This window comes from Bos taurus, chromosome 25, assembly GCF_002263795.3.
Source record: "Bos taurus isolate L1 Dominette 01449 registration number 42190680 breed Hereford chromosome 25, ARS-UCD2.0, whole genome shotgun sequence".
In the NCBI taxonomy this organism is placed as follows: Eukaryota; Metazoa; Chordata; class Mammalia; order Artiodactyla; family Bovidae; genus Bos; species Bos taurus.
The window spans coordinates 33,781,317-33,802,146 of NC_037352.1; the positions used below are offsets into that span (position 1 = coordinate 33,781,317).

Here is a 20,830-nt window from a genome sequence, read left to right on the forward strand (position 1 = left end):
GAAAAGAAGCTTGACCACGGACATGTCAACACTAATAACAAGATCTCATTTTGGATGCACCAAACTGGCAAAGATTAAGACATCTAACAGCACTCATGATGGCAAAGCTAAATAACGGAATAGCAGCAGCACCACAGGGGATATACGCTGGTACAGACGCTTGCGCGGTCACTGTAGTGACTCCTGGATCAGCTCAACTTACACGTGTATTACCCAGTGACATGACATCTAAACAAACATCAGAGAAAACTCAGCTGAGGGGTAACCATGTCATCTGTCTGTCCGCCTATCAATCACTGTTAGGAAGATGATGATTCCCTCCTAGGATGGAATGCCGCCGAGTTGTTTTCTTAAAATGAGGCAGCTCTTTGTATGCTAACCTAGAAAACACCCAAACTGCATTATGGTACAAAATGTATACTTCTATTTGTGTGGAAGATTACACAGACACCCACAATCCTGAATATTCACAGCAATGCTTTGGGAAGGACACTTAAGAAACGTCAGTGGTTACCTCTAGAAAACAGGTTTGGGGACAGGGAGCTTTTATTCTCCACCTTCTGGTTTAAAACCATAAGCACGTAGCATTTTTATAATTTAAATTAAAATACTGACAAAAAGTTACAGGGCAGGGGGGTGGTAGAAGAAACAGAAGAGCAGAATGCTGGTGACCACACTGTCATGCTATTCTTTCTAAATCTGAATAGGTTTGAAAATATCCATAATAAAAAGTTTACTAATCATCAATGAAAACAAAAACTCAATCCAGTCTGTGTCCCATGCACTGACTGTAGAAATCAGCCCTGTATTCAATATTCACGCAGCACAAACATGTGCGCTCGAGGATGCAGGTGGGCAAGGAGAATGTCCAAGATCAGACACTGGGGTTTGTGAAGTTTAGTCAACAGAATTTTCAATTTGAAACTAATAAAAAGGGACACTTTAGCATGAACGAAAATGCATCAAAATAAAAAAGTTCATGTTTCATTTTGAAAATCCAATACTCATTGCATACTAAGGAGCAAAAGGCAAAGAGAAAGCCATCATGTACCCGGGGGTCAAGCAAAGATCAGCCAGGAGACCTACAAAGACAGAAGTCAGACTCGGGCAGGGAACACAGACAAAGGTCCAGGAGGGCAGACTCCAGCTGAATATATTAATACTAAACAAGCTGCTTCTGAGGAGAGTGAACCCCAGGCCTGGGGAAAAGGCACAGTCACTGTGAAATAGAAACTCCAGCAATGATATGATCGGTGTCCACAGTAGCTGCACAGAATAGTGGGCAGTAATCAGAGAAGAGTGTGAGAAAGTAACGAGAAGACAGGAAAGTGATGTAATCCTGGGACCTGGAGCCGGAGGCTGCAGAGCCTGGGGTGTCTCTGTCTGAAACCCTAGGGTAAAGGGCCAAGGGCCAGGCAGATACAAGGAGTTCCCACGGCGTTGTGGACCAGCCCTGCCCATCCACAGCCCTGGTCTAGAGCCTGTGAGCCACAGTGAGCGGGCAAACGTGAACAGTGTCTTGAGAAACCTCTAGAACAATGGATCTTCACCTCTTGTGGGTCATACAGCCTTTGAAAAACTGGTAAAAGCTGTAGATCCCTCTTCAAGTCCCAGATAATGCACAAAAAGGTGAAGATTCCTAGACCCTCCCTGAATCCACTTAACTAGTTCTCTAACTCAAAATGCATCACTCAATCGGAATAACCTAGTCTGGGTATCTCAAACATCCAACTGAGAGAGAAGAATTTTCCCAGAAGCCCGAGCCCCCTCACGTACTCCACGATGTGATGTTCGGCCACCCCACCAGTTGGCTGTGCCCTCTGGCCTCGGCGGTCCCCCTCCTGCCCCTCCCCCCGCCATGCAAAGCCAGTCCTCACTGCCGGCCGCCTCATCTGCCTCTCCCCACCTTGGTCCGGCCGCTGGTGGCCTGCTCCACACGGCCTCCTCCTGCTGTAGTCCCCTCAGCGTCCCTGGTCCGCACCCCCACACAACTACTTCTCTCTACTTCTCAGCACTGGTGGGAGACAGGCATCATGGAGCGCTCCCTTCCTGCTGGGAACACGCATCGAGCTGAGTGGTCCCCCGAAGCCCAGCCTTTCTAGGTGTAAACTGAACCCAAGTGCGCCCAGGCCTCTGCCCTGACCTGGGGGTGGCCCCGGACTCAGCACACTTCCTCCGATGACACCTGTCAGCGCTCACGGCCATCAGCTGCCACAGCACGAATGGAAGACAGCAGAATACGTGACAAACTGGGGTCAGAAGTGCTGCCCAATGGCCACCCTCGTTTCCAAACAAATCCACTGTGTTACGTTTCTAATTGCCCTGCACCCACTCCTTCCCTCTTCTCATGAGGATGTCTTGAGAAGGCCATCTACCTCACTGTGCTCCACGGACCAGCTGGTCCATATCACCTGGAAGTTCGTTACAAACAGCAAGTGTGGGGCCCCAGCCAAGCTGCTGAGTCCAAGTCCCTGGGGAGGGCCCCACCAATGGTTTTGAGGCGGCTGAGCCAGCAGTACTGGCTTGCTCCCGCCTTGCACTTCCTGCTCTCAGTACGCCCAGGGGGTAGGCTCGTGGTCTTGCCTGCATTCCCACCATCCACACTGGCGGATGAATGATCGAGTTATTTCTCAGTCCTTGTCCTTTGTGTTGGTGGGCGTGACACTGCTGGTCACTCCTCTGTGAAATTCACCCCCTAGAGGATTTCTTTTGTCCTGTTTTTGTTTCTGCCTCTCCTGGTGTCAGAGACCCCGCTGTGAAGCCGACAGCAGCTGCCGCTTATCTCTGTGCAGGACACGCAACTACTCAGGGGCTGGTGCGTGGCTCCCTGAAGCCCACCAGAGCCTTCCCAGCTAAAGCTCCCACTCGTCCCCCGGCTCCCAGCCTGTCCTCTTGGTTCCATGTTGTGCTCCCAGAGTCCATCCTCTCTCCACATCTCCTCCCAGGTGACTTCACATTAATTCTTTGCTACTGATGTTCGCTTCTTTCACTATGTGCCTGTATCCTTATTTATCTAAGTCAGGTTCTGGGTTACACAGGCCTAGAGACATGGCTTATTCAAAATTAGGTAATCATGAATCCAAGAAATTAAAAACAGACTGAGCCAACATCTGACGGGAACGAAGGAGGTACAGAGAGATCTTAAAGATCTGATCGCTACATTGTACAGATGGCAAGACTGCAGCCCAGAGGGCTTCAATGACTTGGCTGATGTCGCAGAAAACAAGCTAAGTCTGAGAATCCAGATTTCCCGTTTTTCAGCCCCCATACGGAAAGGTAAGGGCACTTCAATAAATCACTGATTTGAAGATTAGAAAAAGGAACGTAGTTTATCTCCTGAATTTAACTAGTCTTCTTTGATACCTCATTCACTAAGAGCCCAGAAGTAAACCTCAGTTGGCAATGGGGTTCGGGGCCTGTTATGGCTGTCAGGACTCTTGAGAGTTCCTTGGAAAGCAAGAAGATCAAACCAGTCAGTCTTAAAGGAAATCAACCCTGAATACTCTTAGAAAGAACTGATGCTAAAGCTCCAATACTCTGGCCACCTGATGAGAACAACCGACTCACTGGAAAAGACCCTGGTGTTGGGAAAGACTGAAAGCAGAAGAAGACGGCGACAGAGGATGAGATGGCTGGATGGCATCACACTGACTTGATGGACATGAATGAACTTGGGCAAACTCTGGGAGATGGTGAGAGACACGGAAGGCTGCCGTGGGCAGTCCATGGGGTCACGAAGAGTCGGGCATGACTTGGCAACTGAACAACAGCAACAACAATGGCTGCCGAAAGGGGCTACGAAGAGGGCGAAGGGGCCGAAGAAACCACCAGCGGAAGCACTGCCCAGGAAGGGGCCCGTCAAAAGGTGCCAACCCATGTGGAGTATTTATAGTCCACACAACAAAGGGATGACGTCAGAGATCTCCTGAGCTGGAGGAAAAAGCATTTCACAGATTTCCTAAAGATCAGGAGACTACCTAATAGTCTGCCTGGAAAATGGCACAACCCTCATCCAACAAGAGGATGGATGCCCAGTTACTCCCAGGAAAACACACCTCTGTTGGGAGGAGTAAAAGAAGTGGAGATGCAGGGAAAGTCAGTCAGAACTGACAACATACAAAATCACAAAAATACACTGAAGCAAGTTCCTATTTATTCAGGACTCAGATGCGTCTAATTGGAGGCATGAAATACCTTTATAGACTCTACAGTGGATTTGAGTTTCTCCTTAATCCCTTTCGGAAGAACAGGATCAAGCAGATTCTTGTCTGAATCTGGTCACACACTATGAGGGATGATGATCTGCTCCTAGGGTTTCCTGGCAACTGACCAGTATGGCCGGACACAGGAAGGCTGTTTTGGAACAAGGGAACCCCTGACCCCAGAGGACCCCGGAGCCTCGGCACTGAGCTCTGTGGAGCTTGCAGCTCCAGGGCTCACTCTGGCCGACACTCTCTGAACCAGGACTAAAGGAACCCTAGAACCTCAACTACAGGAGCTTATTACTAGCCTTTACTTCTACCTGAGCCTCTCGGGAGCTGCTCTGACTTTCCAGAAAACACTTTCAAAAATCTGTTAGGATATTCTTTCCCTGAGGCTGGCCAAGCAACATGGCTCGATCTTCTTAATTCTGTAGCCCAAAGGCTTCAGCTTCTCTTAAGTATGGAGAGCAGAGAAGAGGGAGGAAATTCATAAACACCTAAGAAAGGAATAAAAAAGATCCCTGACCAATCAGTGATTACACCCCAGCTAGAGAGAGAAGCTGGATGTACTCAAAGCCTTGGACAGCATCTGGGGGTTTACATTTCAAATCAAATGAAAATGGTCACAGTTGTTTACACACACACAAAGACCTTCACAGGGAAAGGGTCTGATTTTCTGAGCTTTATTCCTCCCCTTGATCTGTAAAAGAGAGATAATTTCTCCCTTAAAATATGTTGGGAAGATTAAATGGGCTTATGGACATTACAAAGCACTGTGGACACAGACTGATGCTCAGACTCCAAGAAAAGCTATCAGCAAGCCCGTCACACCCTGAGCTCTCCTGCTCACTCATGACAGACCTCTGCTTACTCCCACAGGCCAAGTGCGAGCACAGGGTGGATTCCAGAGACCACACAGAAAGCAGCCAAACACAGAAATGTGTAGATACTCAAAACAACCAGAGGAAAATATGTGACCGTACGTAACAGACATGTAGTAAACAGCCATCACAGGAAAAGGGTTCTTACAAACCAGTGAAGAAAACGCCCAAGAGTGAGCAAAGGACAACAGGAAACATGCACAAAGAATATATGGCCCAATAAATACGCCAAGGTGCTCAGTCTCACTAGAAATTGAGGATACGCAGATTAAAATAATACAGAATTTATAAGCTAGTGTAGCAGTTGGGGAGAAGACAATGGCACCCCACTCCAGCACTCTTGCCTAGCAAATCCCATGGAGGGAGGAGCCTGGTGGGCCGCAGTCCCACCATGGGTCGCTAAGAGTTGGACACAACTGAGCGACTTCACTTTTACTCTTCACTTTCATGCACTGGAGAAGGGAATGGCAACCCACTCCAGTGTTCTTGCCTGGAGAATCCCAGGGATGGGGGAGCCTCGGGGGCTGCCGTCTCTGGGGTCGCACAGAGTCGGACACAACTGAAGCGACTTAGCAGCAGCAGCAGGAGTTGGAACCCAATGCAAAGCTCCTCCCTGTGGTATTTAAGGATCTCAAAGCATTTCGGTTGGCACCCATCTATTCAGCCTTAAATTAAGAAGGATGAGTTGAGAAGACCTGCCCAGGTAAACAGAGCCCCTGGTCAAATTGTCTTACTGTTTCATTCTTAAATGTGAATAAGCAGCCAAGAAACACGAACCATTTGTGGAAAGTCTGCAACATGGAAAAGAGAAAAGTAAAAGCAAATGAGCAGAAAGACAAGCATTTGAGAATGAAAGAAAAATTCAAGAGTGGCCCTTATCTTTTAGAGATACGCAGGGAAATCCTTGTGGATGAAATGACATGATAACTGGGACTCCACACCCTCCAAACCCAGCCAGAGTCCTGCTTCAGGATTTTTCAAACGAGCTGCGTTGGCTCAGGAAGAGGAGGGCAGTGTGGGTTAGGAATTCCCCTCTGTATAGAAAGGCTGTGGGGACGGACGCCTGGGCCTCCTCAGGGCAGGAGAGGAGGCAGCGAAGAAGGACGGACTCCCCAAGGCCCTCCATCTCTACCTGAGGAGTTCTGAGTGCTCAGCCTCTGCCCAAATCCTGTAGGCTCCCCCAGGGTCCCCTCAGCAAACCTCTTCTGCAGTGAACACTGTTAAGGATGGTTTTCTGCTATTGGCAAGAACATGAATCCTGAGAGCCAATACAGGAGTCAGCCGGGAAGGCAAGGATTCAAGGAGGTGAGGCCAGTGTTTCGGCTATTTCATACCTGATCCAGCCACCCTTTACTGAGTGCCAATCACATGCTAGGCATGGTTCCAGATGCTAGAAAACACAAAGGTGAAAGAGACATGGCCCACTGACCTCAGAAAACTAAGTCTACTATCACCAGAGGCTGAGAGAATATAATTGAGGGGACTCTTGTTCCACCAGAAGAAACAAACATTTCAGAAGACAAGACAGAGAAAAGTCAGTAGCTAGATGTCTGAAGTGACTAGCCAGCTACAAGTACAACACACAAAAGGCGGGCCGAGAAACGACGAACGACACAAAGTTAAAACGCGTTACAGTCTCAATGGCAGTGGCAATCTGCTGGTGATACAGACAGGCTCGAGACTTTGGGACACCCCAGAAGCCATCTCAGAAGCGGCAGCTAAAAAAGGTCTCCCAGATGCAGAGAGGTGGGAGGTGAGGGCAACAGAGAGGAAACCTGTCCTGTTGGGTTTCCAAGGCCTTGTTTCTAGGACAGACCTGGGAAGAACAGGATCTTCATTAAGCAGAAGGACCTGCCAGCTCATGGTCCAAAATGTCATGGTGAAAAGCCACTGCGCCTCCATTTCTGCCAGACACCAATGGTCATCTGGCTCACATCTCAGCTCAGGGGAGCTGCGAATACACCAGTGTCCCCACAAGGCCTGAAGGCCAGGGTCACAGGGTCATGGTCAGCAGTGACAGTGATGCTGACGTGTGACACCGACTGCCTGTTTCTGATGGAGCAGAGACAAGAGTGTACAGATCACTCGTGAGAAAACTCTGGACTGAATGGGCCTTTTCACTGCCTTCTCCCAGGCCTCTTTTGTAGAGAGACAGAGCAGGAAACAAAGAAGAGATTTATCACCATGAGCCTGTCCGGCAGCTGTTTTCTTGTTGCCTCTTGTTTGACTTCTCTCAAGAGAGCAGAGCTATCTACTCAAGCCAAGCAGGTGTTTAAGGCAGGTGATTTTGTTTCCATTAATTTTCTGAAGTAAGAGTAAACCAGACAAGAGAGTTACGTCATGCAGTCCTGGAGAAACCAGAACCCGGTGTGTAACCCCCGGTGGGGTGTGTTTGCTGAAGGACCGGGCGTCCGCCCCCAGCTGCCCCAGCACCTTCTGTCTCTAGTTCTCGGAGTAAGTGGTCACCAACCGTCCCCACCCTCGACATCTGGATCAATCATCATTAACAATGTGTTCAATGGAAGGTGAGGTTGGAGGCTTTCAGGTTTGGGGGAAAAAACAGATAAAGCATCATCTTCATTGCCCAGATAAACCATCACATTAATAACTATAAGGATAGCCTCACTACTGCGAAGGAGGTGAATAAAAGCCATGAAACATTTCTGCTTTCATGTTTAGGCTTCAGTTCAGTCACTCAGTCTTGTCCGGCTCTTTGTGACCCCATGAATTACAGCACACCAGGCCTCCCTGTCTATCACCAACTCCCGGAGTTCACTCAAACTCATGTCCATCGAGTCAGTGATGCCATCCAGCCATCTCATCCTCTGTCGTTCCCTTCTCCTCCTGCCCCCAATCCCTCCCAGCATCAGGGTCTTTTCAAATGAGTCAGTTCTTCGCATCAGGTTGCCCAAGTATTGGAGTTTCAGCTTCAATCAGTCCTTCCAGTGAATATTCAGGACTGATTTCCTTTAGGATGGACCGGTTGGATGTTTAAGCTTAAGGCTTCTCAAACCTATGAATCTAGCCCAAGCCCTGGATGGACCTTCCAAGGCTTCTGTGACCCTCCGAGAAGGCCCACAGCACGGGCCTGCCTCTGCACCACAGCCGCCCATGGCTCCAGGAGGGAGGGCTCCTCTCCTCCCAGTGGGCAGCATTTGTCACTCGGGGACCGAGGAGAACGGCCCACCTTCTCACTCAGACAGCAGATGGCCCCTGGCTTACGACAATCTGACTCACAACTCTCTACCATATGATGGTGCAAATTCGATACTCATTCAGCAGTGATGTTTATACATGAAATTCTGAATTCAGATCTTTTCCTGGCCTGGCAGCACGCAGCCCCATGGGCTCTCCTGATGCGGGGCAGTGAGCCAGAGCTCCCGTCGGTCCCGTGATCATGAGGGTAAACAACCGATAGCCTGACAGCATTCTGAACCCAGACAACCATTCTGGCTTGCTGTAAGTACAGTGTTCAATAAATTACCAGTCAACACTTTATTATAAAACAGGTTTTCTGTGGATTGACTTGGCCCAATTGTAGCCTAACGTTAGTGTTCTGAGAGTGATTAAGACCGGAGAGGCTGGGGCTTGCTTCCCCGATGATCCATGGGTAAAGAATCTGCCTGCCGATGCAGGAGACACGGGTTCGATCCCTGGTCCAGGAAGATCCCACGTGCCGTGGAGCAAACAAGCATGTGTGCCACAACTATTGAGCCAGTGCTCCAGAGCCCTGGAGCCACCGCTACTGAGCCCACAGGCTGCAACTACCAAAGAGACATGCTCCCGAGAACCCATGCCCCGCAAGGAGAAGCCCACACCGCAACTACAGGGTAGCCCCACTCCCACAACTAACGAAGAGTCCATGCAGCAACAAGGACCCAGACGGCCAGAAACACACAGAATTATTTTTAAAAAAAACTCCTTTAAGACTGCTGAGGCTAAACCACAATGTTCCAGGAGGACGTATTAAATGCATTTTTGAGTTAACGGTATTTTCACCTGACGATGGGTTCATCCTGAAGCTTTTTGTGTGTCAGCTTACCTTTAGTTTTCTCCTACTGTAGAGCCATTGTCACCAGAAGCAAACATCCGGTGACACATTTCTCTCTCTTTGTCCATGTAGTCCCTGTAATAGCTGCAGGGAGAAATACCCAGTCGTTAGAGACGCACAGTATCTATGGGAAATGACACCTGGCGGCTAGAATTCTCCACTCAGGGCCAGAAACACCACAACTTCAGCAGGCCTCAAACCCAATCAGGAGGGGGTGGAAACAATGCTGGAGGAGGAGGGGAATGGCGGGGCTCCCCAGACGGCTATTCAGGAAACCCTTGGACAAAAAGCCCACCATCTGCAAAGACAGCAGTCTCGAAGGCTGGGAGCTGCTGTCAGAGAGGCTGTCGGCTGCGTCCATCTGAGCAACACCTCATACTCAGAGATCTCTCATTTATCTTGAGATTTTCCTGCTAAAGAATGGTCAGATTCCAAAATTTTTACACCTTTCTTAACAGGATATTTATAAATACCAGAAAGGAAATTTCTGTAAGTCTTCAAGGCCTGAAATGCAAATAGCTGGATCCAAGCAGGAGGTACACACACCTTGTGCTTTTTTTTTAATGTCAAGAAAGCTTCAGGGCTTCCTTGATGGTCCAGTGCTTAAGAATCCACCTTGCAATGCAGGGTACGCTGATTCAATCCCTTCATGCCTCAGGGCAACTAAACCCGTGAGCCACAACTACGGAAGCCTGACACCTGCAGCCTGTGTCTGCAACGAGAGAAGCCACTGCAAAGACCACCTCGTGCTGCAACTAGCGAGCAGTCCTCGCTCGCTGCAACTAGAGAACGCCTGCTCGCAGCAACAAGACCCAGCACAACCAAAAATAGCAATCTGGATTAAACGTTTAAAAATGTTAACATAAGTAGAGAAACCTCACCAATAAAGAGAAACAAAAGAACACCTTAAAAAAAAAAAAAAAAAAACCAGTGGTTATGAGGCGACAGAATTATGTTGAAATTTTCAAAGTTTTCTACAATGAATATGTAGCTTCCACAATCAGAAAAAGTTACATTACTGAGATACTGGTATCGGTATCACCTGGGTAACAAGAGAGTCATCTTAGGGAATGACTCAGATCTGAAAGAGCCATTTCAGATCAAACCAGCATCTTTAAGACATTTTCCTGCAGTCAGTTGAGAACAGAGGTTCTCAGCCGGCAGGGAAGAAAATCTGAAGAATGCTACCCTTTCTAAAAATCACACTGGCCACCTCTTTAGGGTTCTGCCTGGTGAGGAGGACAGGGAGGTGGGCAACGGTCCAGACATGTGTGGTTTGGAGGTCTGTCCTACGCCCCCTCTCCGGAGCTGCAGGTTTAGAGAGCTGAGCACTTCCTAAAGCCAGCTCTAGGGGGCGCTGCCTCCTCACATGGGCTTGGCAACATCAAACAGTTCTTTACCCAAGTGAACAGGCCAGAGCGGCAGATACACCACACATTTCTTTCTCTGATTGTACTCCTGCAAACAGTGGTCTCACCTGGCCAGTTTCTTCAGCTCGTTATTGATGTCGTGATTGAAGGGCTGCTCCCTCTGGGCTCGGACTAGAAAATCCCGGGCCTTCTGGTACTCAGTCATAAGGAGACAAGCCTGCCCAAAGGACAACATGTTACAAGTACACTTTAGGGAAGAGCACTGAGGCAGTAACACAGTTGACCGCCACTGTGGCCGTTCCTCGAGCGTTCCATCCCAGGTCCCTGCCCCCCGCCCCCGCTCACCTGTCCACAGCGGAAGAGGGCCTTGGCATTCTTTCGGTCAATGATCAGAGCCTGCTCTCCATAGCGCAGGGCCATGGTGGGGCGCTCCAGCTTCAGGTAAGTAAAGGACAGGTTGAGGAAAACAAGCAGCTTGGCGGTCTCCACCAAGTGCTGCTCTTCAGGGGGCGCTGTTCGCCGGTGGAGGAGCAACAAGGCCTGCAGAAAGGAAGAGACAGGTGGTCGAGAGAAGGTGGTCTTATGTACAGCAAACCCTAAGAATACACACAATCAGAGCTAAAAAATGAGTTCACAAAGTTGCAAGACACAAGATCAATATATGAGTTAACTGTATTTCTTTAACAACAATCCAAAAATGAAATTAAGAAAACTCCATTTATGATAGCACCAAAAAGAATAAAATAAGTGGCAATAAATGTAAAGTGCAATACTTATAGACTGAAAACTATAAAACGTTATTGAAATAAATTAAAGAAGATCTCAGTAAATGGAAAGACAGTTCATGTTCACAGATCCAAACACCTAATTCTGTTAAAACGGCAACAGTGCCCAAATTACTCTACATTTTCAGTTCAACCACTGCCAAAATTTCAACTGCCTTTTTTGCAAAAATGGTCAAGCTGATCTGAAAATTCATACAGAAATTCATGGGATCCTAACACTTGAAAAAGGCGGGGTGAAGGCGGGGTGGTCAGAGAGAGAACCAAGTTGAAAGACTCACACTCTCTAATTTCAGAGCTTACTACCAAGCCAGTGTGGTACCCATACAGACAGACACATAGGTCAAGAGAACAGAACCAACAAGGCAGATGGAGAGTCCAGGAACAAACCTATGTACATCCAGAATCAACTGATTAGTAACAAGGCGCCAACACCACCCAATGGAGAAAGAGTAGCCTTTCAGCAGATAGTGCTGTGACAAATGGACGTCAACAAGCAAGAGGATGAAGTTGACTCCTACCTCAGACAACATACAATTAATCAAAATAGACCACAGGCCCTGAAAGCTTAACTGTAAGAAAGACTCTTAGAGGAAAACATGGGTGTAAATCTTTGTAGTCTTAGATAAATTCTGACACCGAAAGCACAAATACCTAAAGAATAAATTACCAGGACTTAATCAAAATTAAAAGCTTTTGTGCTTCAAAGGACACTATCAAAAAAGTGAAAGAACAAAATGACTGAAGGTTGACTGATGTTTAAGAAAAATCATTATAACAGGCAGTTACCGGTTTCGGTTGACAACATATAATGGTTTACTGCGGTCATTGTCCATGCCTTCAGATGATTTATTTTGACTTTTGAATAAAAAGACATCTTTTCCTTTTCAGCAATGTACAAAAGTAAAATAACAATCACAGAATAGGAGAAAATATTTCCAAATCACATTTGATAAGGGTTTAGTATTCAGAATAAAGAACTTTTACAACTCAACAATAAAGACAACCAAATTTAAAATGGGCAAAGAATTTGAATGAATATTTCTCCTAGGAAGATACACAAATAGCTAATAAGTATATGAAAAGACACCCAACATCATTAGCCATCAGGGAGATGCAAAAACACAATGACACAGTACTTTACACCCACGAGGATGTCTGTCACCTTAAAAAAAGGAAGGTAAGTGTGGGTGAGGATGTGGAGTAACTGGGGCCTTGTATTGTTGGTGGGAATAGCCACCGTGGAAAACAATTTGGCAGTACTTCAAAAAGTTAAACAGATTCACCATATGACCCAGCAATTGCGCTCCTAGCTAGGCACCCCAAAGAACTGAAAACATCAGTCTACACACAAAAACTGGTGAACAAGTGTTCATAGAAACATTATTCACAATAGCCAAAAAGTGGAAACAACCCAAATGCCCGCCAACTGATGAACATAAACAAGAGGCAGCAAGATCCCCGTGGCTACAGCCGACAGGCTCAGGCTGCCAGGCTCCTCTGTCCACGGAATTCTCCAGGCAAGAAAACGAGTGGGAAGCCATTCCCTTCTCCAAGGAAAAGCAATTTCTGACCCAGAGATCAAACCTGGGTCTCCCACATTGCAGGCAGATTCTTTACTGTCTGAGCCACCAGGGAAGCCCCAGTAAGATCCACACAAGAGTATGTTATTCATCTATAAAGAGGAATGAAATACTAATACATGCTACAGCGTGGATGACACTTGAAACATCATGCTAAGTGAAAGGAGTCAGACAGAAAAGGATAAATGTTGTTATTATTCCACTTACATGAGTACCCATAATAGATCAATTCATAGAGCCAGAAAATAGAATAAAGGTTACCAGAAGCTGGGGGCAGGAGAAGTGGGAGTTACTGTTTACTGATAAAGAACTTCTGTTTGAGATGATGATAAAGTTCTGGAACAGGCAGTGGCAATGGTCGCACAACATTCTGAATGTACTTAATGCCACTGGGTTGTATACCTAAAAATGCTTAAAATGGTAAAATTTATGTTTGGCACATTTTACCACAATTTGAAAAATAAATTTTTTAAAAGGAATAAACCGCTAATACATGCTACAACATAAACTCTGAACGCATTTTGCTTCCTGAAAGAAACCAAACACAAAGGATCACATGTTTCATAATTCTATTTACACGTAATATCCCAGATAAGCAAATCCACAGAAAGAGTAAAACAGGGGGTGTAGGAGGGAATGGTAACTGCTAACAGGTTTCTTTTGGGGGTGATGGAGTGTTCCGGAATTCAGTAGTGGTAATGGCTGCACAACCTTGTGAATAAACTAAGAATTACTGAACTGTACACTTAAAAGTGTGAATTTTATGCTACGTGAATTATATCTCAACAATAGTAAACAATTAATGGCTCTGGGAAAACTGGACAGCTACAGGCAAAAGAATCAAACTGGACTACCTACTCAGACCACACACAATTTCAAGATTTAAAACGTAGGCTGTGTGCTATGCTCAGTCGTGTCTAACTCTTTGCAACCCCATGAACCGGAGCCCACCATGCTCCTCTGTCCATGGGGATTCTCCAGGCAAGAATACTGGAGTGGGTTGCCATGCCCTCCTCCACCAGGGGATCTTCCCAACCCAGGAATCAAACCCAGGTCTCTCCCCATTGCAGGCGGATTCTTTTCCATCTGAGCCACCAGGGAAGCCCTTAAAATGTAAGGCCTGAAACCAAAAAACTTTTAGAAGAAAACACAGACAGTATGCTCTCTGACACCCATGTTAGGAATACTTTTTTGGGTATGTCTCTTCAGGCTGAGGAAACAAAAGCAAAAATAAACAAATGGAGCTACATCAAATTAAAAAGCTTCTGCATAGCAGAGGAAACTATCAACAAGAAGAAAAGGCCACCAATGAATGGGAGAAGATACCTGCAAAACAATATATCCAATAAAGCATTATTATCCAAAATATACAAAGAACTCATACAACTTAACATTAAAAAATAAACAACTGATTGAAAGATAAACAGAGGATCCAAATAGACATTTTTCCAAAGAAGATATATATACAGTGAGGAAGCACATGAAAAGATGCTCAACACCACCAATTATCAGGGAAATGGAACTCAAACCACAATAAGGTATCACCTCACACCTGTCAGAATGGCTATTATCAAAAAGACAGCAAATAGCCAGGAGTTGGCAGGATGTGAGAAAAGAAAACCTTGGGCACTGCTGGCAAGAATATAAATTGATGCAGCCACTACGGAAAACAGTATGGTTACTCAAAAAATTAAACACAGAATTACTATATGATCCAGCATTCCACTCCTGGGTATTTGTCCAAAGAAAACAAAAACACTAATTTGAAAAGATATATACACCCTATGTTGACTGAAGCATTATTTACAGTAGCCAGAGCCGACTCACTGGAAAAGACCCTGATGCTGGGAAAGATTGAGTGCAGGGAAGAGGAGGTGACAGAGGATGAGATGGTTGGACGGCATCACCGACTCAATGGACATGAGTTTGAGCAAATTCTGGGAGTTGATGATGGACAGGGAGGCCTGGCGTGCTGCAGTCCATGGGGTCGCTAACAGTCAGAAACCACTTAGTGACTGAACACCACCACCCAAGTGCCCAACAGATGAATATTTAAAGATGTGGTATATATACATAATGGAATATTATTTAGCCATAAGATAGAACAAAACCTCACCATCTATGACAACACAAATGGACCTAGAGGGTATTATGCTAAGAGAAAGAGAGAAAGAGAACATATATTTCCCTCCTCTTCCAACAGAGCCTCCGTTTCATTCAAAGCAGCAACGTACTAATTAAACCATACTTTGCAGCTTCCTATCTGCATACAGCTAAGGGCAAATGGACATTCACCATAGGATATCATGAGAAGTCGGGTTAGGAGAAATTCTGGAAAGCTTGTAATATGAATACACACACCAGACTCTTCTTCCCTCCCTTCTTCCTGCCCAGATGATCACATGACACTGCAGGTTGAACTACCATCTTGAGAAGGAGAAAGACAACATAGACACACTAAGGGCAGCTGATCAGAGAGATCTCTGGAATGTTCCCTGATGGCTTTGTGTAACAGCTGTTTATGCTGTCCTTGAAGTGCCTCCCTTCTTATGTGAGAAAAATTACATCACTAGTTTATTTGAAAAACTTTTTCAGGATTTTGTGGTTTACAGCTGAATGCAAATCCTGAATGTTTAGGCTCACTATGCAAATGAGACAAAAATCAGAATGCCCCTAAACTGTATCCTGTTTGCCTCTATAGCCTAGGGGGCAGAGTTGGGCACACAGAAAGTACTCATAATATTCGTGACCGCGTTACAAAGCAAACAGCGGATTCCTGTCAGCAGAACCTCCACAGGAAGCCAAATGACAATCAGAAGCTTGGCAAGAATGGCGTTAGATTCAGATGAATGTCCACTGTCAAAAAGACAGGAAATGAACATGGCAAATGGGGTAGAGAAGTCAGTTGGTAGAGGACCCAAAACTAGAAAGAGAATTTTAAAAAATTTGTATTGAAATACACAGTCAAGTACAAAAGCAAGCGTCCAGCTCGATGAATGATCACAACCTGAACACACTCATGTAAACCACATCCATATTCAAACATCACCAGGTTCCCTTAAACCCTGCATCCTCTCCCCCAGTTTTTAGCCCTCTGGCATGAGGATTTTTAGGTTAAGATTTTTCTTAACGTTGTAGGGGAGAAGAAGGGACAGAGATAAAGTCTCTCTCTCTTAAAGAAGGAAGTTTCCAGGGTCTAAACTCACACTCTGAAGCAGTCTTACCCGTTTATATCTCACTTTGGCATCATAGAAACGATTTTGGCGGAAAAGGTAGTTGCCAAACTCTCGTTCAGTAGCTGCCACCTTTAGGACCTTCTGAAGTGGAAATTGACTCTGTTGCTCCTAAGGATCAAAGACAAGGATGTCAGCAAGGAAACTGAAAGCCCCACGGCCACAACGCCAGGGTCACTACAGCTGTTAGGTCTGTTCCTTTAGACTATGACCTCTGCTGCCGCAGGTGTGCTGAGCACTGGGCTAGGGGCCTAGGTAGAAGTCATCTCTGAATCCCAACAGAAGCCACAGCAGGTAGATGCCATTACTGCTGTTTTACGGATGAGGGCCAAATGGGAAGTCCACTAGTTTAGACCTACCCAGAGATGCTCCCTAAAGAAACAGTTTCTCAAAGAATTAGAAACTGATGGAACTTGCCAAGCACAAAGTTCAGGTCTCATGGCAACCACTCATCCAGCAAGCATTCGACAGCCCTGGTCTGCCCAGAGCTCCGCCCGTCTTTCCGACCATGATGCTCTACCCTGGGTACACGTCAGGATCACCAGTGGAGCCTCTTTTTAAACAGACGTCCTGGCCCCACCCCTGTTGCTGCTGCTGCTAAGTCGCTTCAGTCGTGTCCGACTCTGTGTGACCCCACAGACGGCAGCCCACCAGGCTCCCCCGTCCCTGGGATTCTCCAGGCAAGAACACTGGAGTGGGTAGCCATTTCCTTCTCCAATGCATGAAAGTGAAAAGTGAAAGTGAAGTCACTCAGTCGTATCCGACTCTTAGCGACCCCACGGACTGCAGCCTACCAGGCTCCTCCATCCATAGGATTTTCCAGGCAAGAGTACTGGAGTGGGGTGCCATTGCCTTCTCTGGCCCCACCCCTAAACATTCTAAATCAGCACACAAGAGGTGGGACCCAGGTTATCTGCAAGAACCTCTGTTTTGTGAAAAGATGAGAAAAAGGTAGTGTCTCTCCCTTGCGGTGGTGACAGTTTAGCCAGGGAGACACCATACAGAGATGTGAACCCGGGGTGGACATCTAAGGCCACATGTACAGCCAGGGTAAGACAGGACAAGGAGCTCACGTCACTGCTGATGATTAGAAGCCCCGTCTGTACGGGGTGAGTTATATGTGAGGCTACAGAGGAAAGGCGGTTTTAAAGTTACATTAAGACAGAGGCCATCTATCCCAGTTTATACCCTGTGTCCTCGTATCCCATAAGTTAGTAGTCGCTTTCCTTCTCAAGGGTCCTGGGTTGGACAACAAATTACATGGTCAACCCAGTTATGAGCTACCAATGCTTGACTTGCTGAAAACCAAACAGCACTGAGAAGCAAATACTATCTTTCAGGGAGACCTAGGCAAATGGTGACAAAGGTCAGCTCAACCTGCTGGTCCATAACCCTGGCCGAGCACAGGCACCCACACATAAGGGCCAGCAGCACTTAGACGCACACTAGCGAGTGGTAAGATACTCCTCCCCTCCACCTCTCCACACCGGAGCCTTGGTCAGACCCTGGGGCTGATGATCATCAGTGGGGTAGGATAATTACCTGAAACACAAACCCATCCCTCTATCAAAGTGCTAACATCTGTGCTCCAGAACTTACGGCTGAGAGGGCACAAAACTTGTCTGACTCAGCAGAGTCCAGGAAGTCGAGCAACTCGATCTCAAACAAGACGGTGGTGTTTGGGGGGATCAGGGGAGGGCAGCCCAGCGTTCCGTAAGCATAGGTGGGTTTGAACAGGAACCTGGCCAGCTCCCCTCTCCGCATGCTCAGAAGGCCCAGCTCCATGCCCCACAGTGTGATATCTGGAAGAAGTGACAAAAAACACAGTGGAAGCTGGCCCACTGCCCCCCACGGCCTCCCCCTTCACATCCACATCTCTCCGAGAGGCATCCCCAAGCCTCCTGCATTGTCGTCCCAACTCGCCACCACCCCCAGACTCCTCCTACCTCTGCAGTGTCCTGGCCTTGACATCTTTGTTCACGTGGTTCCTTCTTCCTGCAATGTGTTCTCCTACCCACTCATGCCCAGCTTCTACTCTGAGCTCTTATTCAAACTTCAGGGCTCATTCAAATATCCCATCTGAGGTGAACTATTCCCAGCTGGAACGAACTGTGCCTTCATTAAGCATTCCCACCAAACACTGCTTATACCGCCCCCAAATTTCACCAGCTTAGTTGTCTGGAGTGTGTCAATCTCTACAACACTGGTCACAGCCTTTCTAACCATATGAGTACATCCTTTCTTTTCGCTCTGCCTTATGGAATAATCATTCAACAAATGTCTTCATAATAAACCAAGAAATATGTAGCACCCCTGGTTACGTCACAAATGCAAAGATAACCCTGCCAGGTAAGCCATCTCCCAAATACCTAGGTCTCAGAGGAGAGTGTGGAAGACAACATGGCTGGTTTAGCAAAACCCAGCCTCAGAAAAACAGACTCAAGTGCCCTGAACAGTTTTCCGGTCCTCGGGCACTGCCCTGCATCAGTTCCCCCAAGCAACTTCTTTTTTCCCAGCTCCTTATCTGAACTTGGGCTTTCTGGTGGCTCAGATGGCAAAGAATGTGCCTGCAACGCAGGAGACTTGGGTTCAATCCCTGGGTGGGAAAGATCCCCTGGAGAAGGGAATGGCAACCCACTCCAGTACTCTTGCCTGGAGAATTCCGTGGACAGAGGTCCAAGAAGTCGCAGTCTGACAGGGCTGAGTCCCCAACACTTTCATCTGAACTTACCCTCTCCAAGTTTCATGAGCCGAGGCGTTTTCCTAAAGCAATTAGAATCAAAAGGCTTGTCCATGTGCTCCAGGTATCCAGAATATTTCACTAGGAAAAGACAAGACACTCATGCCTCCATAGCAAATCTCTTTGTCACACAGAAACAACGTTAAGTACCTTAAACTTGACCCCCACCCCTCATCCCATGACTGGGAAAAGCTTTGCCTCAGCGTTTAGATGCCTGCCCTTTGGCGGCGCGGCTCAAGAGCTGGGCTGCTGGGCCTCCCAGAGCCCCTGTTCACTGCCGTCTCACACAAAGGGGTAATGGGTTCCCTCGCTTATCCCTTGAAACGCAGCCCTTGGGCACCGCCAGCCTTCCAGGGCAGACGGCACCCGGGCCCGGCCGCCATACATACCGAGCACGGAGGCGTCCGGTGTCACCAGCTCTCCAGCTCCCTCTCGAATGACATCCTTCAGCACGCCTCGGTCCCCCGAAATGTCCAGCATCCTTTGACTTAAGCGCTGGTATGGAGACTTATGGGGGATGAAACACACCACCTCAGAGCCTGAACGGGCACGCTGACTCTGGCGGCTCCAACCAACCCTTACTCCCCAGCGCCCGGGCCCTCACCTGGCTGGGGGAGTCGTCTCTTTGCAAGACTCCCGGGTTCCGGGTGCTGCCCCCCATTTCCGCGCCACCTGCCCCTACGCCCCGCCGCCCGATGCCCCACAGCGACGCGGTCGCCCTTTTATACCCGGTCTTCCGCGTCCAACCGTGACAATCCGTTCAGGGGCCGCGAGGAGCTCATCGCTCAGCTTCAACCGCCGCCAACCGCCAGTGGGCGCTAGGGGAGTGCGCCAGGCCACGTGTGCGGACGCCTGGCAGGTCACGTGACCGGGCACGTGGCGGGAGTGGGGAGTGGTGGGGCGCGCACAGAGCTGGATCCCGCGCTACTTGAGGCCGCGTGGGGCATGACGGGACACGTGGCGCACCACGGGACACGTGGCGGGGCCCGGGGAGCATGACGCAGCTTGTGGCGAGGGTACAGGGAACGGGATGTGCAGGTGCTGAGGATCAGCCACCGGGTACGTGATGGCCAAGCTGCGGACACGTGGCCGGCAGGACACGCAGCAGAGGACAAGGCTTCAGATGCGGGGTGGGGGCGGGGCTGCTGGAACAGTCAGGACCACGGATGTGGGTGATTCCAACCCTCCCTCCTTCTCCTTCCGGCTCCAGGGATACGTAAGAGGCAGACAGCACTTTAAAGTCAAACTGCCCAGTTCCTGCAAAAGCAAGGCGATGCTGGGCCTGCCCCTGGCTATCAGCAAGTCTGCTACACCTGTGTGCTCCTGGTACAAAGGGAGAACGCCCGGGATCCCACCCGCTCCAACCTGTTCCTTACCTCCTCCCACTCTTGCCAAGCTGAGGACTGGGCACCACTGAGCATCCCATCTCTCCTGCACCCATCTTGCCTTGGCCACTGGATCATTTTATTTCGCTTAGGTGTGTCCCTAAGTCCCCCACCTAAAAACAAACAGGCCTCGCTTTGTCCCAAATCTCCCTCCTGCTACAGGTGGCCTCATTCCTCCTCTTCCTGGGAAAAACTTATCAAAAGGGTTGCTGCAAAGGCTTTCTCAACTATCCTGTCTCCACCTCCTCACTCTTCATTTTCTTTTCCATTCCAATACCACTTTCCCGGGGTTCAGGCCACCATTCACTTTTGTTGTTGCCAAATCCATTAGACCCCTCTTTGTCCTGTAGTTACTGGACTCTCGGCAGCATTTGATGAAGCTGACCTGACCTTTAACTGCCTGTTTTCTTTTGGCCTCTGTATTTAGTTTTTTGGGGTTTTTTTTTTTTCCTCTTGTAATAAATGACCACAAAAGGAACTGTTTTAAGCAATACATTTATTATCTCACAGGTCTGGAGGTAGAAGTCTTGACACCAGTCTTGCTGGGCTGAGATGGAGGCATCAGCCTCACTCGAGGCTTTGGGAAAGAATCCACTTCAAAGC

The 20,830-nt window shown here is 47.9% G+C and overlaps 1 protein-coding gene across 4 annotated transcripts in view; it reads right to left on the reverse strand.

Annotated features, from left to right (window-relative positions):
• Positions 1-19,652, reverse strand: part of FKBP6 (FKBP prolyl isomerase family member 6 (inactive)) — a 29,190-nt gene extending 9,538 nt beyond the window's left edge. Inside the window, exons 1-8 of one of the 4 annotated variants that reach the window (XM_024984999.2) lie at positions 19,447-19,574; positions 19,232-19,349; positions 18,834-18,923; positions 17,702-17,904; positions 16,094-16,213; positions 10,850-11,044; positions 10,612-10,721; positions 9,126-9,218 (exon numbers count right to left, since the gene is read on the reverse strand). In XM_024984999.2, the coding sequence (XP_024840767.1) occupies positions 9,128-9,218; positions 10,612-10,721; positions 10,850-11,044; positions 16,094-16,213; positions 17,702-17,904; positions 18,834-18,923; positions 19,232-19,349; positions 19,447-19,503 (984 nt within the window). In that variant the 5' untranslated portion in view covers positions 19,504-19,574 and the 3' untranslated portion in view covers positions 9,126-9,127. 4 annotated transcript variants of the gene reach the window in all.
• Positions 19,653-20,830: the final 1,178 nt, after the last annotated feature.